This window comes from Corticium candelabrum, chromosome 15 (genome assembly GCF_963422355.1).
Source record: "Corticium candelabrum chromosome 15, ooCorCand1.1, whole genome shotgun sequence".
NCBI classification, from domain to species: domain Eukaryota; kingdom Metazoa; phylum Porifera; class Homoscleromorpha; order Homosclerophorida; family Plakinidae; genus Corticium; species Corticium candelabrum.
In genome coordinates, this window is record NC_085099.1 from 5,669,899 (window position 1) to 5,684,605 (window position 14,707).

General features: G+C 42.9%; 2 protein-coding genes and 1 pseudogene across 2 annotated transcripts; 1 reads left to right on the top strand and 2 right to left on the bottom strand.

Annotated features, from left to right (window-relative positions):
- Window positions 1-355: 355 nt before the first annotated feature.
- On the top strand, window positions 356-1,896 carry LOC134191555 (uncharacterized protein K02A2.6-like; annotated as a pseudogene).
- A 618-nt stretch (window positions 1,897-2,514) lies between these two features.
- LOC134191162 (E3 ubiquitin-protein ligase parkin-like) lies at window positions 2,515-4,539 on the bottom strand. Its single transcript, XM_062659744.1, has 5 exons — window positions 4,031-4,539; window positions 3,307-3,485; window positions 3,171-3,243; window positions 2,978-3,114; window positions 2,515-2,924 (listed from the first exon to the last, which is right to left on the bottom strand). Exons 1-5 carry the CDS (start codon window positions 4,527-4,529, stop codon window positions 2,739-2,741), a joined length of 1,074 nt encoding a protein of 357 aa, XP_062515728.1. The 5' UTR covers window positions 4,530-4,539; the 3' UTR covers window positions 2,515-2,738.
- A 1,201-nt stretch (window positions 4,540-5,740) lies between these two features.
- LOC134191245 (arylsulfatase B-like) lies at window positions 5,741-8,025 on the bottom strand. The gene is made up of 2 exons (XM_062659844.1): window positions 7,104-8,025; window positions 5,741-6,666 (listed from the first exon to the last, which is right to left on the bottom strand). The coding sequence occupies exons 1-2, from the start codon at window positions 7,999-8,001 to the stop codon at window positions 5,987-5,989; spliced, it is 1,578 nt and encodes a 525-aa protein (XP_062515828.1). The 5' UTR covers window positions 8,002-8,025; the 3' UTR covers window positions 5,741-5,986.
- Window positions 8,026-14,707: the final 6,682 nt, after the last annotated feature.

The window sequence follows — 14,707 nt, forward strand, 5'->3', positions numbered from 1 at the left end:
TAGTGCCAGTCGGAAGTCAAATGGAACTTTTAGATTGTGCATTGACTATTGGAGATTAAACCAAGCCACTATACAGGAAAGGCACATACTACCTACATTGGAAGAAATTACAGCAAAATTAGATGGAGCTGGATTGTTTTCAGTCTTGAATCCAGAGTCCGGATTTCATCAAATTCCTCTTTCAGCAGAATCCAGAAAATATACTACATTCAGTATGCACTGTGGCCTACATACCTCGGGAAGTTCATCCCAACCCTCTCACAGGCCACCCAATCACTTCATGAATTGGCCAAGAAGGACTCATTTGTATGTGACCAGGCGTTGGGAGGATGCATTCAATGAGGCAAAGGGGGCTATGGGAGCATCCGTGCAGAAGCTAGCTTATTTCCAGTCAGCAGCCTCAGTTCCCACAGCTATCAGCAGTGACGTCTCCCTGAAAGGCCTTGGAGCCATGTTGTGGCAGCATGATAGGCACGGTCACTGGCTCCTAGTTGCTGGGGCAAGCCGATCATTGACAGAGACTGAGACACGATATTCCCATTACAGAGAGAGATGCTGGGAAGTGTTTGCTGTAACTCAATTTCAATTTTGACTTACAGATCACAAGCCTTTCATCCACATCATTCATAAGTTCTTTGATGAGGTGCCTCCTCATCTGCAGCGGTGGCTGGTGGCTCTAATGCCATACCAGTTTTCTCTCAAGTACAAGCCTGGGCAGCATCTAGTATGCACTGATGCTTTCTCCAGAGCACCAGTACCTGAGCAAAATCTATCGCCTGAAGAGTGTTGGGGTATTGGTGAGTATATCAGTATGGTGCTAGAAGAGGCACCAGTTGGCATTGGTGATATTCAGCAAGCGTCAAAGGAAGACTCTCTTCTGTCTAGTGTCATGCAAAGAGTTCTTACAAATGGACAGAACGAATGCAGTCGATCAGAAGAATCCTACTATCTAGTGCGGGACCAGTTGACTGTTGTAGATGACACCTTGCTCTTGGGTAACAGGGTTGTGATTTCGGAGGCTCTTTGTAGATCAGTCCTTTGCCTATCTCATAAGGGACATCCTGGACTAGAGACTTTCCAGGACACATTAATGACCCGTGTTTGGTGGCCAGGCATCACAAAAGATGCAAATATTTTTGCAGAGTGCTGTGATATATGCTGGCGTTGGCGACCAGATCCCCCTCAACAACTCCAGCCATCCGACTTGGAAGCCGCATGAACAAATTGGCAATGGACCTCGTGACTATTGAAGGGATATCATGCTTATCAATTATTGATTATGGATCACGTTTTCCTGAAGTACTCCCCTTTATAATAGAGGATACTACGCTAAAGGTGTGATAAACAAACTCATGAAAGTATTTGTACGATTCGGCTTGCCCTCTGTTTTGGTATCAGACAACGGTCCCCAGTTTATTGCCAGTGAGATGAACCACTTTCTGAAACAATTGGGTATGTGAAGGCAAGCCCACGGTATCCTCAGTCGAATGGAATGGTGGAGAGGCTGCATAGAGTCTTATGGGAGAGACTTAGGCCCTCAATTCCTTTTCATCGCTGCCTCTAACAAACGTTGATGCACATCCGCAGTTGATGGACTGGGTACGAGTATAGTGCGTTATAGAGTCGTGTGATAAATGTGCTCATCATATAATATCAGTTAGTGTCAGGCTCAAGCCTAGGATAAGGTGCACGTGTCATGCACGAGCTCCACGCATAATTGTGGACTTATTGCCATTTTTTATTGTGAATAACGTAAAGTCGTTTGTCTTTCTAAAAGTCAACAATTACTAGAGAAGAAATAATACTGTTAGAACTTTGTTGACAACGTTATTTAATTAATTGTTTGTTGATATCAGTGCTGTAGATACTAACAAAGAATGTGATTAAACTCTTTACTAATATCGATTTGAAAGTGTTTGCACCAACACTGTTGAACACACTTCCTTCTACAGTTTCATGATCCCTCACATCATCCAAATTCAGGTCTTTGCACTGTACTGTACATACTACCATGCTTGCTCAAGCACCTCATGTCTGTGTTGACAAACTAACTTTCAATGCTGCTACAGCAAAAACACTGTTAAATTTAAAACTGTCAATATCACTGACATACCAATGTCAATATCACTGACATACTGATGTCAATGCATAGACATAAAGGTCTAATATTCATTTGTGGAAAAGGCCCAAGAAGTAGAAACAGACTATTCCACACACTTGAAGTCTTGCAAAATGCAACTCCCATAAACATCAATTAGCACTTTACAGGTACGAAACCATAGATTTAGATGCACTATAAAAGTTAGAGATGGGGCTGACTGGAATGAGTACTACATGTAGAGCAGGCTGATATATACAAGTATGTATACAAGTGTTACAACTCAATGACCATACAATTGCACAATACAACAAAAGTGATTAGATAATATGATTACTCCAATTGGTTATTTGATTCACAATTTTCTAGACTGCAATCAACGACTGTGCCCCTTATATCAATTCTTGATATGTAAGTAGAGTGGAGTATCATGGCTTTGGCATATAAAATGTATCAGAACTATACAAAGCAGCTAAACAGAATGATAAACTAAATGGCAACTTTGAGCATGACCGTTACGATAAAAAACATGTACCAGAATGGCACTACCAAGCAGCAGCAAACTAAAAAAATATACAAGAAGAAAACGTTAGAAATTGAGTTAATAATGGGTAGCAGACGTCTACAAAGAACAACATAGCTATTTCTTGCCATGTTCACATGACCCTTTACATTGCTTGCACTCTTCACATCTGCCGCCGTAGTCAGAACAGCCGGGACATATCGGGCAGCCACACTTCCGATCATCGGGACAGAACAATGGACACGGGCACTTATCCCGTGTACCGTGTTCACATTTTCTTGAACAATCTTGAATAGTCAGACACTAAAAGACGAAATATTAATAAATAAAAATGGGTGAAATAACATTTCAATTGCCTGAAAGCAAAAATGGGCATTACAGACTGGACACCCTCCATGTGAGCCAATATGGTGACACTCGTGTTTAAAATAGTGGATATGCTGTGCGGTGCAGCCCTTTGATGGACACATTTTTGCACCTGCCAGTGTTGGAGCTAGACCGACAAAGCATATGTCGAATAATATTCAGACACCCGACCAACATACACACCAACTGTTTCACAAGTGTGACTCGAACCCAGTGGCCATGCCTTGTAGCATCCTTTACGTCGACAAAAGCCGTGCTGTTTGGATATAAAATCTCCACTGAATGAATATGAAAAACAGATGCAAGATTTTTTACTTACGGCGCATCCAGGACATTCAAGTCGAGCCATCTCAGGCACGCCTACAATCCCACAATTACACTTTGGACACTGCTCTTCGATGACTCGTGTTGCAGCTATGTCTTTGTATCGATCCCACAGTTGACGTCCAGCAAGTCTAAAATGATCGATTTCGCCAATCGACGAGTTCCTGTGCTTTTCTAAACACCCAAAAGAATATTTCAAATAAATTAATATTAATTAAATGTAAAAGATTTGTTACTAATTAATATAAGTATGCTGGTGCTACATTTGCTCTGCAAATTTACAATACAAAGTGTGAAGTCAGATCTATCTTATAGAACATCTTGATTACTAAACAGACAGACAGACAAGCAGGCAGGCACGCACGCGCACACACACACACACACACACACACACACACACATGCAACCAGACTACATGCTGATGCTACCGTCAGCACAAACACAATCTCATATTCTGGGGCTAACGCCCGTGGATCTGCCCTGCAGCAAATATAATGTTGCAATTTTTATAAAGTGACTACCTGGCGACAAATACTCTGCTCGAAACTCATAAATTTTTAGTGTTATTACAATAAGGCCATGCACGGAAGAAAAACTTTTGAAAAGAGAAATCCAATTCACGCATGCGTAGTTTGGCAACCAATATTATAGCAAATTGCTGTGAGCCTGTGACACCGGCATTCAGTAACGGTCTGTCATTTGTTAGTTAGCGTACTGACCTGGGCAGCTAAATGTCACTATTCCTCTTGCGCTGTCCATGATGAGAGCTCTAGCTGCATCTCCAACATTCGCTCCGCAATAGTCTGCGAAACAGGATGTTTCAACATTTTTCGTTTCCTTGTCTTGAGCACACAAGACACACTGCCCGCACGGAAACTCTATCACTAGGCAGTCCTCAACCGAGTCCGTACACGTAGAGCACATCTCGTCGTTCCGTCCCTGCCGAATGAGAGCCATATGGATGATGCTGACCGTACTTCCGCAGTCGGTGTTGCTACATTTTGTGTAAAAGTGAGCCGGAGTTCGCATTTCGCAATAGAAACAGTTCCCTGTCATCTCGAGTTTGGCAAGATCTTCAAACACCCCGGGAGGGTCTCCCTCGAGTTCGAACGCCTCGGTGCCGCATGTTCTACACCGTACACGCACTTTTCCTTTCTGTAAAAGATTGCAATTACGACAGAGAACATAAGACGCTACGAAGTCAGCTGTCTTTGCCATGTTTGCTCAATTTGCCTCGCAATACAACAACCAAGCGCGGAAGGTACCGAGGTGTCGTCGCCAGGCAACATAGATTTTCTCAAACTGAAGCTGTTATTCGAGCAGAGACCCTTTCAAGTTGTCCACACCACCGAGGATACGTACGGAGACAAAAAAGACGGCAACGCCGATGAAACGGTCAAACCTAGCTTACCTTTTGAGAAGCGCCAAACGCTCAAGATGAATCAGCTAACTCCACGCCTTGTAAACAGTGTGGAGCCTCGTGTGTGTGTGTGTGTGTGTGTGTGTGTGTGTGTGTGTGTGTGTGTGTGTGTGTGTGTGCGTGCGTGCGTGCGTGCGAGTGTATGTACCTGCATATCTCCAAAACGGCGATTCACAGCGCCACCGAATTTTTCTCGCGCACGTCGAATCGATCGAACTCGACGTTAAAAAATGTCAACGTTTTCAGAGTTCTCCTAGGACGACGCGATTGTTTGCCAATCAAACCCGCGTCTCCACTCGCGCGCAAATTTCTATAGAAAGACGCATCGGATCTCCACTAAATCTAAACTGCCCATTCCTGACCTCGGACGGTACGCACGGAGCATGTCGTTTCGTACCGACGACGTCGCTAACAACAAGCTATATCCGGGTCTTTAGCAAACACGCCTATGCCTTCGTTTGCCCGTGTACGCCCTTCGAATAGTTGCCACATTCGATACACCTATTTCTTACAATAGCATGCAGCAATGTCTTTGAACTGACAACGTCCAACAGACTGTCGAAATAGCTGCAAGATGAGGTGTGACTGGTCATATATATACGGGAACCAAATACTGGATAACTGCACGTGACTTTCAAGTTTCTCCTGTTCGGATATCTAACTTTGAACGAGAAACTTGGAAACGGGACACTCGGTCACCCTTACGATTTCATTTGTTTTCAACGGGATATTATTAACTGGAGCACCCTCCAGTTCATTGAACGCACACCCACACCAGTCTCTTGTACAGACTACGTGTCGTCGTACGTCCTTCGCAACGCTCGAAGATTTCTTGCCGATTGAAGGCACTCTTCTAGCGCTTGCCCATTTTGATTGCATTTGCATCGAATCCAACCTACAAGTTTCCGGAACGGGACACTCGGGTAGAGTTTCATTTGTCTTCAACAAGATACTAGCTAGCTAATAGTTACTAACAATCAACAATCTAATCCTGCAGCCCGGGCGAAGAGCGGGCTACTTAGCTAGTACATCCATGTATAGTGTTCCACTCTGCATGTCAGTACACAATAGTAAGGTAGCAGCGATTCTGCTTGACTTTACATGAAATTGACATTAGAACAACAAACAAAAATTGTAAGCTGCTACAGACAGACGGCAAAATCACAAGAAAATGGCACACAGCAATGACTGTATTCTGTAAAACAATAACAGAAAACCACAAAAATTGTATTGGCTATCAAAGTTTGCCAACAATCTAGGGCAGCCAAGGACCCCAGAAACCACCATACTGATTGATTGCAGTTTCACATGCTTTCGGATCGACGTGGCCTCTATCAGGATTGAAGAAGGTACTAAAATGATTTTTCAATTTCATCTGCATTTCTTTTAGCTTGTCTGTCATGGTGTGATTCAAGTTATTGCGTTCTTCCGGATCTTCCTTGATGTTGAACAGGCAGCCTTCATTACAGTTCTCCACCGCTTCGATCCCGCCAGCAGGATTAGTTTGGTTAGGATACTGCGGGCCTGTCCAACCAGCATTTGTCACACGTCCAACTAAGATCTTGTAGTCACCACTCACCAACCCCCAACCATTCATCATATCTTTTTCAAGGCGTCCCTGTATACCCAATACCACATCCATGCGCGGTGACGTCATGTTTTTGCCGGACACCAAGTCCCACATATTCATGCTGTCTATTGGTGGAAGTTTAGCAGCGGCAGCCGCCTTGTCCATTGGATCAACGCCAGCCAAAGTGCAAAATGTAGCATACCAATCGGCAACATGAATCAGCTGGTCAATCTTCTTGCCGCGCATTGCATCAGGAACAAGACCGCCCGATACGAACGCATTCACTCGAACTCCTCCCTGCCAGTTGCTCGTTTTTCCGCCTTTGAGCGGATAATTGTTTGCTCCTCCTCCGCGATACTCTGGTCCTAAACAACATCAATAGTAAATGATTAACTACTAATTATAATTAACGAAACATATACCGCATTGATATTTCTTCGATTAGACGCGGCACTGTATTTAGCAAACATGCACAAGGAATGTACTGAGTTAAGAACTGTCCACCCACTGGCTTTGAATTGCTTCATTGACCAATTTGCTACCTTTGTGCCTTTAGATCGAGGAATTATTTAGCTGAACTACTCGAGGACATATATAGTTTTCTGGATGATCTTAGACTTTAAAAAGTTACCCGCATAATACCTCAAACGACGACTGATAAATAAACGTCGCCCTCCAATAAACGCCTCTCCCTAGTTTAAACGTCACAACACGGGGATTCACTCAAAAATTAAAGCCGAAGTCTTCTAGTCGAAGCAGTACTGTATGACTCGGGCGTGCACGTAACGTCTTATTTACTCGCCTCCATTATCGGCCGACACGACCATCAACGTGTTGTTCCACATTCCTTTCTTCTGGAACGCGTCGGTAATATTCCCAACCACACCATCTAGAAAGTTGACCATAGCGTGGTAGATGCGTCTGTCGGTATCCTCGATAAAGCTGAATTTGTTTTCGTACATTTCCGGCACCTGCAGCGGAGCGTGAACGATGTGCGGCGCGTAGTAGAGAAAAAGCGGCTGAGAGGGATCGTGCTTGCTGATGACATCCAACACGTGTCGCTCGAAAACGTGCTCCTCGTACTCGCCCGTGCCGTTTTCTCCATGCGCAGGACGGTCGGTAGACCACATGTCGGTGATCGGACCATGACGGGGACAGGCGCCGGCCGTGTCCTTGTAGAAATCGTTGGCATGATGAAAGTAGCCGAAGCTGGTGTTGAAGCCCCTCCCCAGAGGCGTGTGCTCGTGAGTCGCCATGCCCGCATCCCACTTGCCTACCTGGTGAGTAGCATAGCCCGCCTCTTGCAGTTTTGCGGCGATGACCGTCATATTGCGAGGAATGGCTTGGTATCCCGACACCGGGTCGTCGGGGTTGTACCGATCGGGATCACCGTTGTCCACATTGACGTGGTACGGCAATCGACCACTGAGCAGTGACGAGCGTGTTGGAGAGCAGACGTTGTGTACGTAGTGTTGATCGAGTTCGATTCCTTCTTTGCAGAGACGATCGAAATTTGGGGTGACGACTTCTTTCGTGGGCGTGGCTCGGTGGTAACCGACGTTTGCCCATCCCCAGTCGTCGACTAGAACCATGAGAATGTGAGGCTTGCTTGCGACTGCGGAAGACAGAGAGACCGACGTTGCATAGCTCAGCAGCAGCCAACAAATGGAAGAGAAATGGGCACTAGCAATGACCTTCATACTGCAGCACGTACGGGTAGCAAATACATCACGTGATACATTTTATATCAGCTTCGGACGTCGGTACACGTACACTCTGCTAGTTATTGTTCTGACTGCCGTTGTTCGACGTCTACACATTACGTTCTATCAGACAGGCGCCTATCTACGGGAGGTTTCTCTAATCTAATTTTAATCTTAGCTAATCTAAACGAACCGTAATGAGGTCATTATGACGTCATCATATAACAGTTATTTTGAAGACATTTATATAAATTGCCGTAATCATTCAGCAATACATGATGTATTGTACCAAGTAAACCCTCAGGCCACTATATTTAAAGTGGCACACTCATTAAACTTTATTTAATTAATTTTTAGACGTGAAGTGATTGTTACAAGTGGGAAAACACCAAAGTTTGTGGTATAACTGAAATTTTACATTTGACCAATACATGTCGTCTAGGATCCTTGTCCTGTCCGTAAATGTAATGTACAGTATATTTGTATGTATGTATGTATGTATGTACGTATGTATGTATGTATGTATGTATGTATGTATGTATGTGGCTCAATTGGTTAGAGTGTGCAGTTGGAGATTGGCAACATCCGGGACCTTTGGGTCAGAGTTCGAGTGCGGGAGGGCCACATACATAAATTCCTTTGGGCAAGGAACTAACATACAATTGCCTCTCTCCGGAGTGTCAGGTTCTGTCTACAGCAAGTATCTACGGCAAGTACAGCAAGATTGAAGTACATCATAGTGACTTCTGCTACAGTAGTGTTAGATTGCGGTGTTAGATTGCAGAATAGTGGTTGCAGTATCTAACCTGGGCCCTAAGGGTCCTTGTAAACAACAAAAAAATGTATGTGGCTCAATTGGTTAGAGTGTGCAGTCGGAGATTGGCAACATCCGGGACAGAGTTTGAGTGCGGGAGGGCCACATACATAAATTCCCTTGGGCAAGGAACTAACATACAATTGCCACTCTCTCCAAAGTGTCAGTTCTGTCCAGCAAGTATGAAGTATGAAGTATGAAGTACAGCAAGTATGACGTACCTAGTGACATGACAGAGTGACTGTTGAAAGTTTAGAGTATAGCAAGTTTAGTCATTGCAATATCGAACCTGGGCCTTAGGGGCTCCTGTATGTACGTATGTACAAACAAAAAATGTATGTATGTATGTATGTATGTATGTATGTATGTATGTATGTACGCTACTCTCAGACAGTCTATCCTCTGGTCAGCAACAGTGTCATTTGGTGCAGACGTTTCTGAAATGGTCAATAATTGAAGCAAAAGTAGTAAAATGTAGCTCGCTCGCGTTCAGAAGCCGACCATCATGTACCTTTTATAATCCCAAGTTAAAACTCTGTGGGCAAGATATCTCTTTTTCTGGAGATATAAGTACAACTTTCCTGGGATTGCCAATTGATTTGTGTCTGTCTTATTGTGATATTAAGTCGAGTATCCTGACTAAATTGGAAGACCTGTGTGAAAAGTTGATGTGCTCCCGTTTCGACAAAGAGCAAACTACAACTGTATTGTAATGGAATTTGTCGTCGTCTGAGTTGGCTGTTGTCCGTGTGATCTCCCACTTACTCGGATTGAGCGCCACGTTGAATCAATTGCAACAGGGTACCTCAAGAAATGGTGTCATCTCGCCAGACCTGCTAATCTATGCCGATTCTATCTGCCTTTCAAGTTTGGCGGTTTGAATCTCCCCTCGCTATCTACATCTGCATTCAAAAAATGTCAAATGCCTCGTTACCATCAACTGTCAAATTCCAAAGACGTTCGTGTTCAAAACTTAGCAATGTCTAAGGCTTTAGTTTTTGCTACGAAAAAACTCTGAAATTCAATCCTTTCACCTACGTATTTCAAGAGCAATTTGAGTTTTAGAACCATTACAAGCACATGTAAAATTGTCAGTTTGTGCAAAGCCAAACGACTAGTACAGAGTGTAGATGATCACTGACGCTTGGATCTCATCAAAGCTTGTGTTGTACGAGGCTCGACACTGCGCTTGCAGGTGGATGATGACACTTGGAGTAAGACTGTACTGTCATTCAAGCACAGAATCCTCTCATTCTGTCTCAACGCCATTCAGGATACTCTACCTTATAAAGCAAACTTGCGACTTTGGCAGAAATCTGATCCTTCTGACTGTCCACTTTGTGGCAATTATCAAACCCTTTAGCATGTGCTCAACAACTGCGGGACGGCTTTAAAGAGTGGGAGATACACCTGGGGTCACAATTCTGTGCTTGAATGCATCTACCTGTTCTTAGATGAACATCTACCAAGATCCTGCGCAATTTTCGTTGACCTTCCAGGCTTACCATTTGTACTCCCATCTGTTATTTCCAACTCATCTCTTCGCCTTGACATCATCCTATGTTGCCAGAAAACTAAAGAGATTAGTCTTCTGGAATTGACAGTGTGTTTTGAAGAGAACTTTACTACCTCATCCAAATACAAGAAAATTAAATACAGCAATTTGGTATCCGCTTGTAAAAAAGCTGGGTGGAGTGCTCAACTTCACACTTTACAAGTCGATCAGGTCAAGAGGCCTGGTAGATTGTAGTAGCTTTGAACCTATATTGCGGTTCCTCAAATTCAGCAAGCGTTCATCAAACTTCCTGTTCAGAAAGATGTGCAGAATTTTCATTGGCACATCATTTGCAATCTGGTGTCAAAGAAATTCAGACTGTTGGATGGACTCAGACATATTTGTGTAAAAGTAGTAATAGCCTTAATTCTGTTTCTTTTTTTAGTTTTGACTTTTGCTGTCTGTTGCTGTTTAGTTTAGTGTTTAGTGACCTATTAATCTTGTGCTGTACTAGTTGTACGTAGGCAGAGGTCTTAGACACGCCCCTCGGGATGAATAAACCATGTATGTATGTATGTATGTATGTATGTATGTATGTATGTGGCTCAATTGGTTAGAGTGTGGAGTTGGAGATTGGAAACATCCGGGACCTTCGGGTCAGAGTTCGAGTGCGGGAGGGCCACATACATAAGTTCCCTTGGGCAAGGAACTAACATACAATTGCCTCTCTCTCCGGAGTGTCAGGTTCTGTCCAAGAAGCAAAGAAGTTTACATATAGACAGTGACTGTTGATAGTGTTTCAATTGTATACTAGTATCGTAGATTGTATACTAGTATCGTAGAAAGTATAGTAGCAAGTACTTAGTAGTGTCTGTAGTAACCTGGGCCCTAAGGGTCCTTGTAACAAAAAAGAAAAAAAATGTATGTATGTATGAGAACTCTTGTTTGCTGACGATTGCGCATTAGTTGGTCACACATATGAAGACATTCAACACATTGTCAACTGTTTAGACAGATCAACTAAACGTTTTGGCTTGAGTATCAGCTTGAAAAAGACAGAAGTGCTTTTTCAACCACGTCCAGGCTCAAACTATAACCCTCCTCCAGTTATGATTGGTGATCACCCATTGTCTTATGTCAGCAATATCAAGTATTTGGGTAGTTTCCTTTCGAATAATGCAACTGTTGATGCAGATGTCTCTCATAGAATATCAAAGGCCAGTGCTGGTTTTGGTAAATTGTACAACAGACTCTGGCAAAGGCATGAAATCAAACTGACCACGAAGGTTGCAGTTTACAAAGCAGTAGTCTTATCAGTTCTATTGTACGGATGCGAGTCATGGACCCTTCTTCGTCGTAACCTCAAAAGTTTGGAGAGTTTTCATCTGCGATGTCCTCGCCGCATATGTGGAATCCAGTTGACTGACTATATATCCAACACAGAAGTGTTATCTCGTTGTAACATCAGTGGCATTGAATTTTTTGTTATGAAATGGCAATTTCGCTGGGCTGGTCACATGTCTCGAATGCCTAATGATAGAATTCCCAAACAACTCCTTTTTGGTCAACTGGAACAGGGCCATCGTCATCAAGGTGGTCCTAAATTACGTTATAAAGATTCTATCAAGGCTAATATGAAATCTTGTGGGATTGACTTCCTGCATTTTGAGAAACTATCCAGTGATAGAACAAACTGGAGATCTCTCTGCCATTCATCACTCCAACAGTTTGAAGAAAATCGTATTAGACATCTTCAAGCTCAACGTCAGAAACGGAAAGAACAAATTGTTCCTACCAACAAGTCATTTGTTTGTCAATCTTGTGGAAAGGAATGCCGTTCAAAAGCAGGTGTTAAATCCCACCAGAGACACAGAGGACACTAAAGAGAGTCATCACTGTTATCAGTGGACATGCCATCATCATCATGTATGTATGTATGTATGTATGTATGTATGTATGTATGTATGTATGTCTGTATGTATGTATGTACATTAAAGAGTCATCACTGAAATCAGTGGACATACCACCATCATGTATGTATGTATGTAAGTATGTATGTATGTATGTATGTATGTATGTATGTATGTATGTATGTATATATGTATGCATATATGTATGTATGTATGTATGTATGTATGTATGTATGTGTGTATGTATGTATGTATGTATGTATGTATGTATGTATGTATGTATGTATGTATGTACACGTGTATGTATGTTTGGATGTACAGTACCATATTTCTACGAGTAGTGCCCCATGCCATGGAGTACTATTATTTGAGTATAGGACACAATTCAAGTATGGGGCATTATTATTTCGCAAGCATAGAGACTGTTGCATTGTTCGTTTGCATACCATCACACTACAAAAAACAAACTACCTAATATAATCTTACAGTTACCACCTGTCTACGTTCGCTATCACTGGAGTCCTATTCCTGGTCTGTTGCATATATTTTGAATCTTTATAGTCACTCAGGGGTTCTATCTGGGTGTTCATTTCATCTCATATGTACACATTGATAGATGAAACTGGGTTTGAATACTACCCGAGTGGGGTGCTAATCGAACATGGGGCATTATTATTTCCTATAGGCTCATCATGGGGTATTACTTGAGCATGGGGCACAATTAGATCATGGGGCACTATTTGCGGAAATGCGGTGTATGTATGTATGTATGTATGCATGTATGAGTATGTTTGTAGGTATGAGTATGTATGTATAGAACATTCAATCTGGATGCATTGTATTGAGCTCTTTCATCCTAGATCCATGTGTGTGTAGTTAAATAATTATCTATAATTCATGACAGAAAGGATAAAAAGACACGTTGGATGAACAGACCAGTGAACATGGGACGAACGACTTCCGAAAACCAGAAATGGATCCTAGCTAGCGTCTCAGTTTTCAAAATCGAATCTTGGGGTCTTGGAGATTTCTCAACGCAACACTTTTCGACAACTACCGGTATTGCTCTGTTCAGAAAAGCATTTAGTGAGCCAAAGGTCTCATGTCTATACCAAGGCATGGTGGAGCGTGATGTCACAACTCAAGACTTGGGCCTATTCCAATCCTGTGGCCAGAGTGACACAGACTTCCATAACAGACGCTTCGAGCACGTTCATTCTTCAGCCTTGTGGCGAAGTATTGACCACGTCCACTGTTGTAGCCGTTTCGAGGTTACTGCACATGTGTGAAAGCATGGGATTCTCGATCCGGTCTTCTAACCTTCGTCTGTGAAAGGAAACAAACACACCTTTCCTCTCAGTGATCTTTAGACTTCTGAACTCTAATGGTCGGTCTCATATCAAGTGTATGGGTCAGGCACAGAAAATTTTCATCTAGAACGTGTGTTCACATCTGTACGTCTAGGATATTTAATTATTATAGATGTAGATATATTTGTTTTCGCTCCAACATGCCCATGGGCAGTAAAGAAAAAACAGTACTCTTCAAGTCACTGTACTTAATTAAATCAATGTGCACAAAGAAATGTAGGCGCGTAGTTACCTGATACTTTGGTCAGCTGCATACAAATACTAGTAAAACTAAGAACAACTAGAATTTTAATAACTTTTTCTCTGAAAAAAGAAATAGATGTAGGGATTGTATCAAAAGTAACAGAAACAAGATCTATAGATAATATGAACCAAAGCCAGACATCATTAGTGAATCCTTCCAACCCCCAAAAAGTAAAATGTAGGGAATGTGGGGAAGGGTGTGGACGACAGACTAATTTCTAGGTTTATTACATCTGACAGGCCGGCGCACTGGGCTAGCTTGCACTTGTACTGTACCATTTGAACACGTAAGGGTACGACGTGACAACCATGAAATGCCAGTTTCAAAAGCGACAGCTTCTTCTTCGTCATCATTCTGTCGGTGTTATTGGACGCTCACGCACACGCCGACTTTTGCATACGTACACGTGACCGCGAGCGCGTCTGTACGCGTGGTGAGCTTTTACACGCGACCGGCTTGCACGCACGAAGTCTTTGATTTGCGGCTTAGAGAGGTCGGCGTCTAGACACGACAATACGGTAGCTCTAGTCAACTCACTTTGTGCGCAAAATTTCATCGTCTATGCCTAACAAACGTACGTCACATTCAACGTCGACATTTCGTGATGGAAGCGAGCCGAATTTGCTTTTGCCTTCTGCTTAAAAGTGGTGGTGTTCCAATTACGGCAAGGAGAGGTATATCGCGTCTGCGATTGCGATGGCAAACAACGTTACTACTTTTAGAGTAATACGCACTTCCGTTTGCTAGTGCGATTCAAAAGCGCGATTCTTTGCCTAGCTAACTGTAGGCTTAATTAATTAACTAAGGTTTTTCAACAAAAGCACGCGTCAAGAACTCTTGTCACCTTGCCTGAACCTAGACAACGTACAC

Excerpts from the sequence above, each read along its gene's own strand:
- LOC134191245 (XM_062659844.1), bottom strand. The coding sequence starts at position 8,001 with ATGAAGGTCATTGCTAGTGCCCATTTCTCTTCCATTTGTTGGCTGCTG. Across the intron at positions 6,667-7,103 it reads CGTGTCGGCCGATAATGGAG|GACCAGAGTATCGCGGAGGA; the intron begins GCGAGTAAATAA and ends GATGTTGTTTAG.
- LOC134191162 (XM_062659744.1), bottom strand. The coding sequence starts at position 4,529 with ATGGCAAAGACAGCTGACTTCGTAGCGTCTTATGTTCTCTGTCGTAAT. Across the intron at positions 3,486-4,030 it reads AGTGACATTTAGCTGCCCAG|AAAAGCACAGGAACTCGTCG; the intron begins GTCAGTACGCTA and ends TTGGGTGTTTAG. Across the intron at positions 2,925-2,977 it reads ATGCCCATTTTTGCTTTCAG|TGTCTGACTATTCAAGATTG; the intron begins GCAATTGAAATG and ends TTCGTCTTTTAG.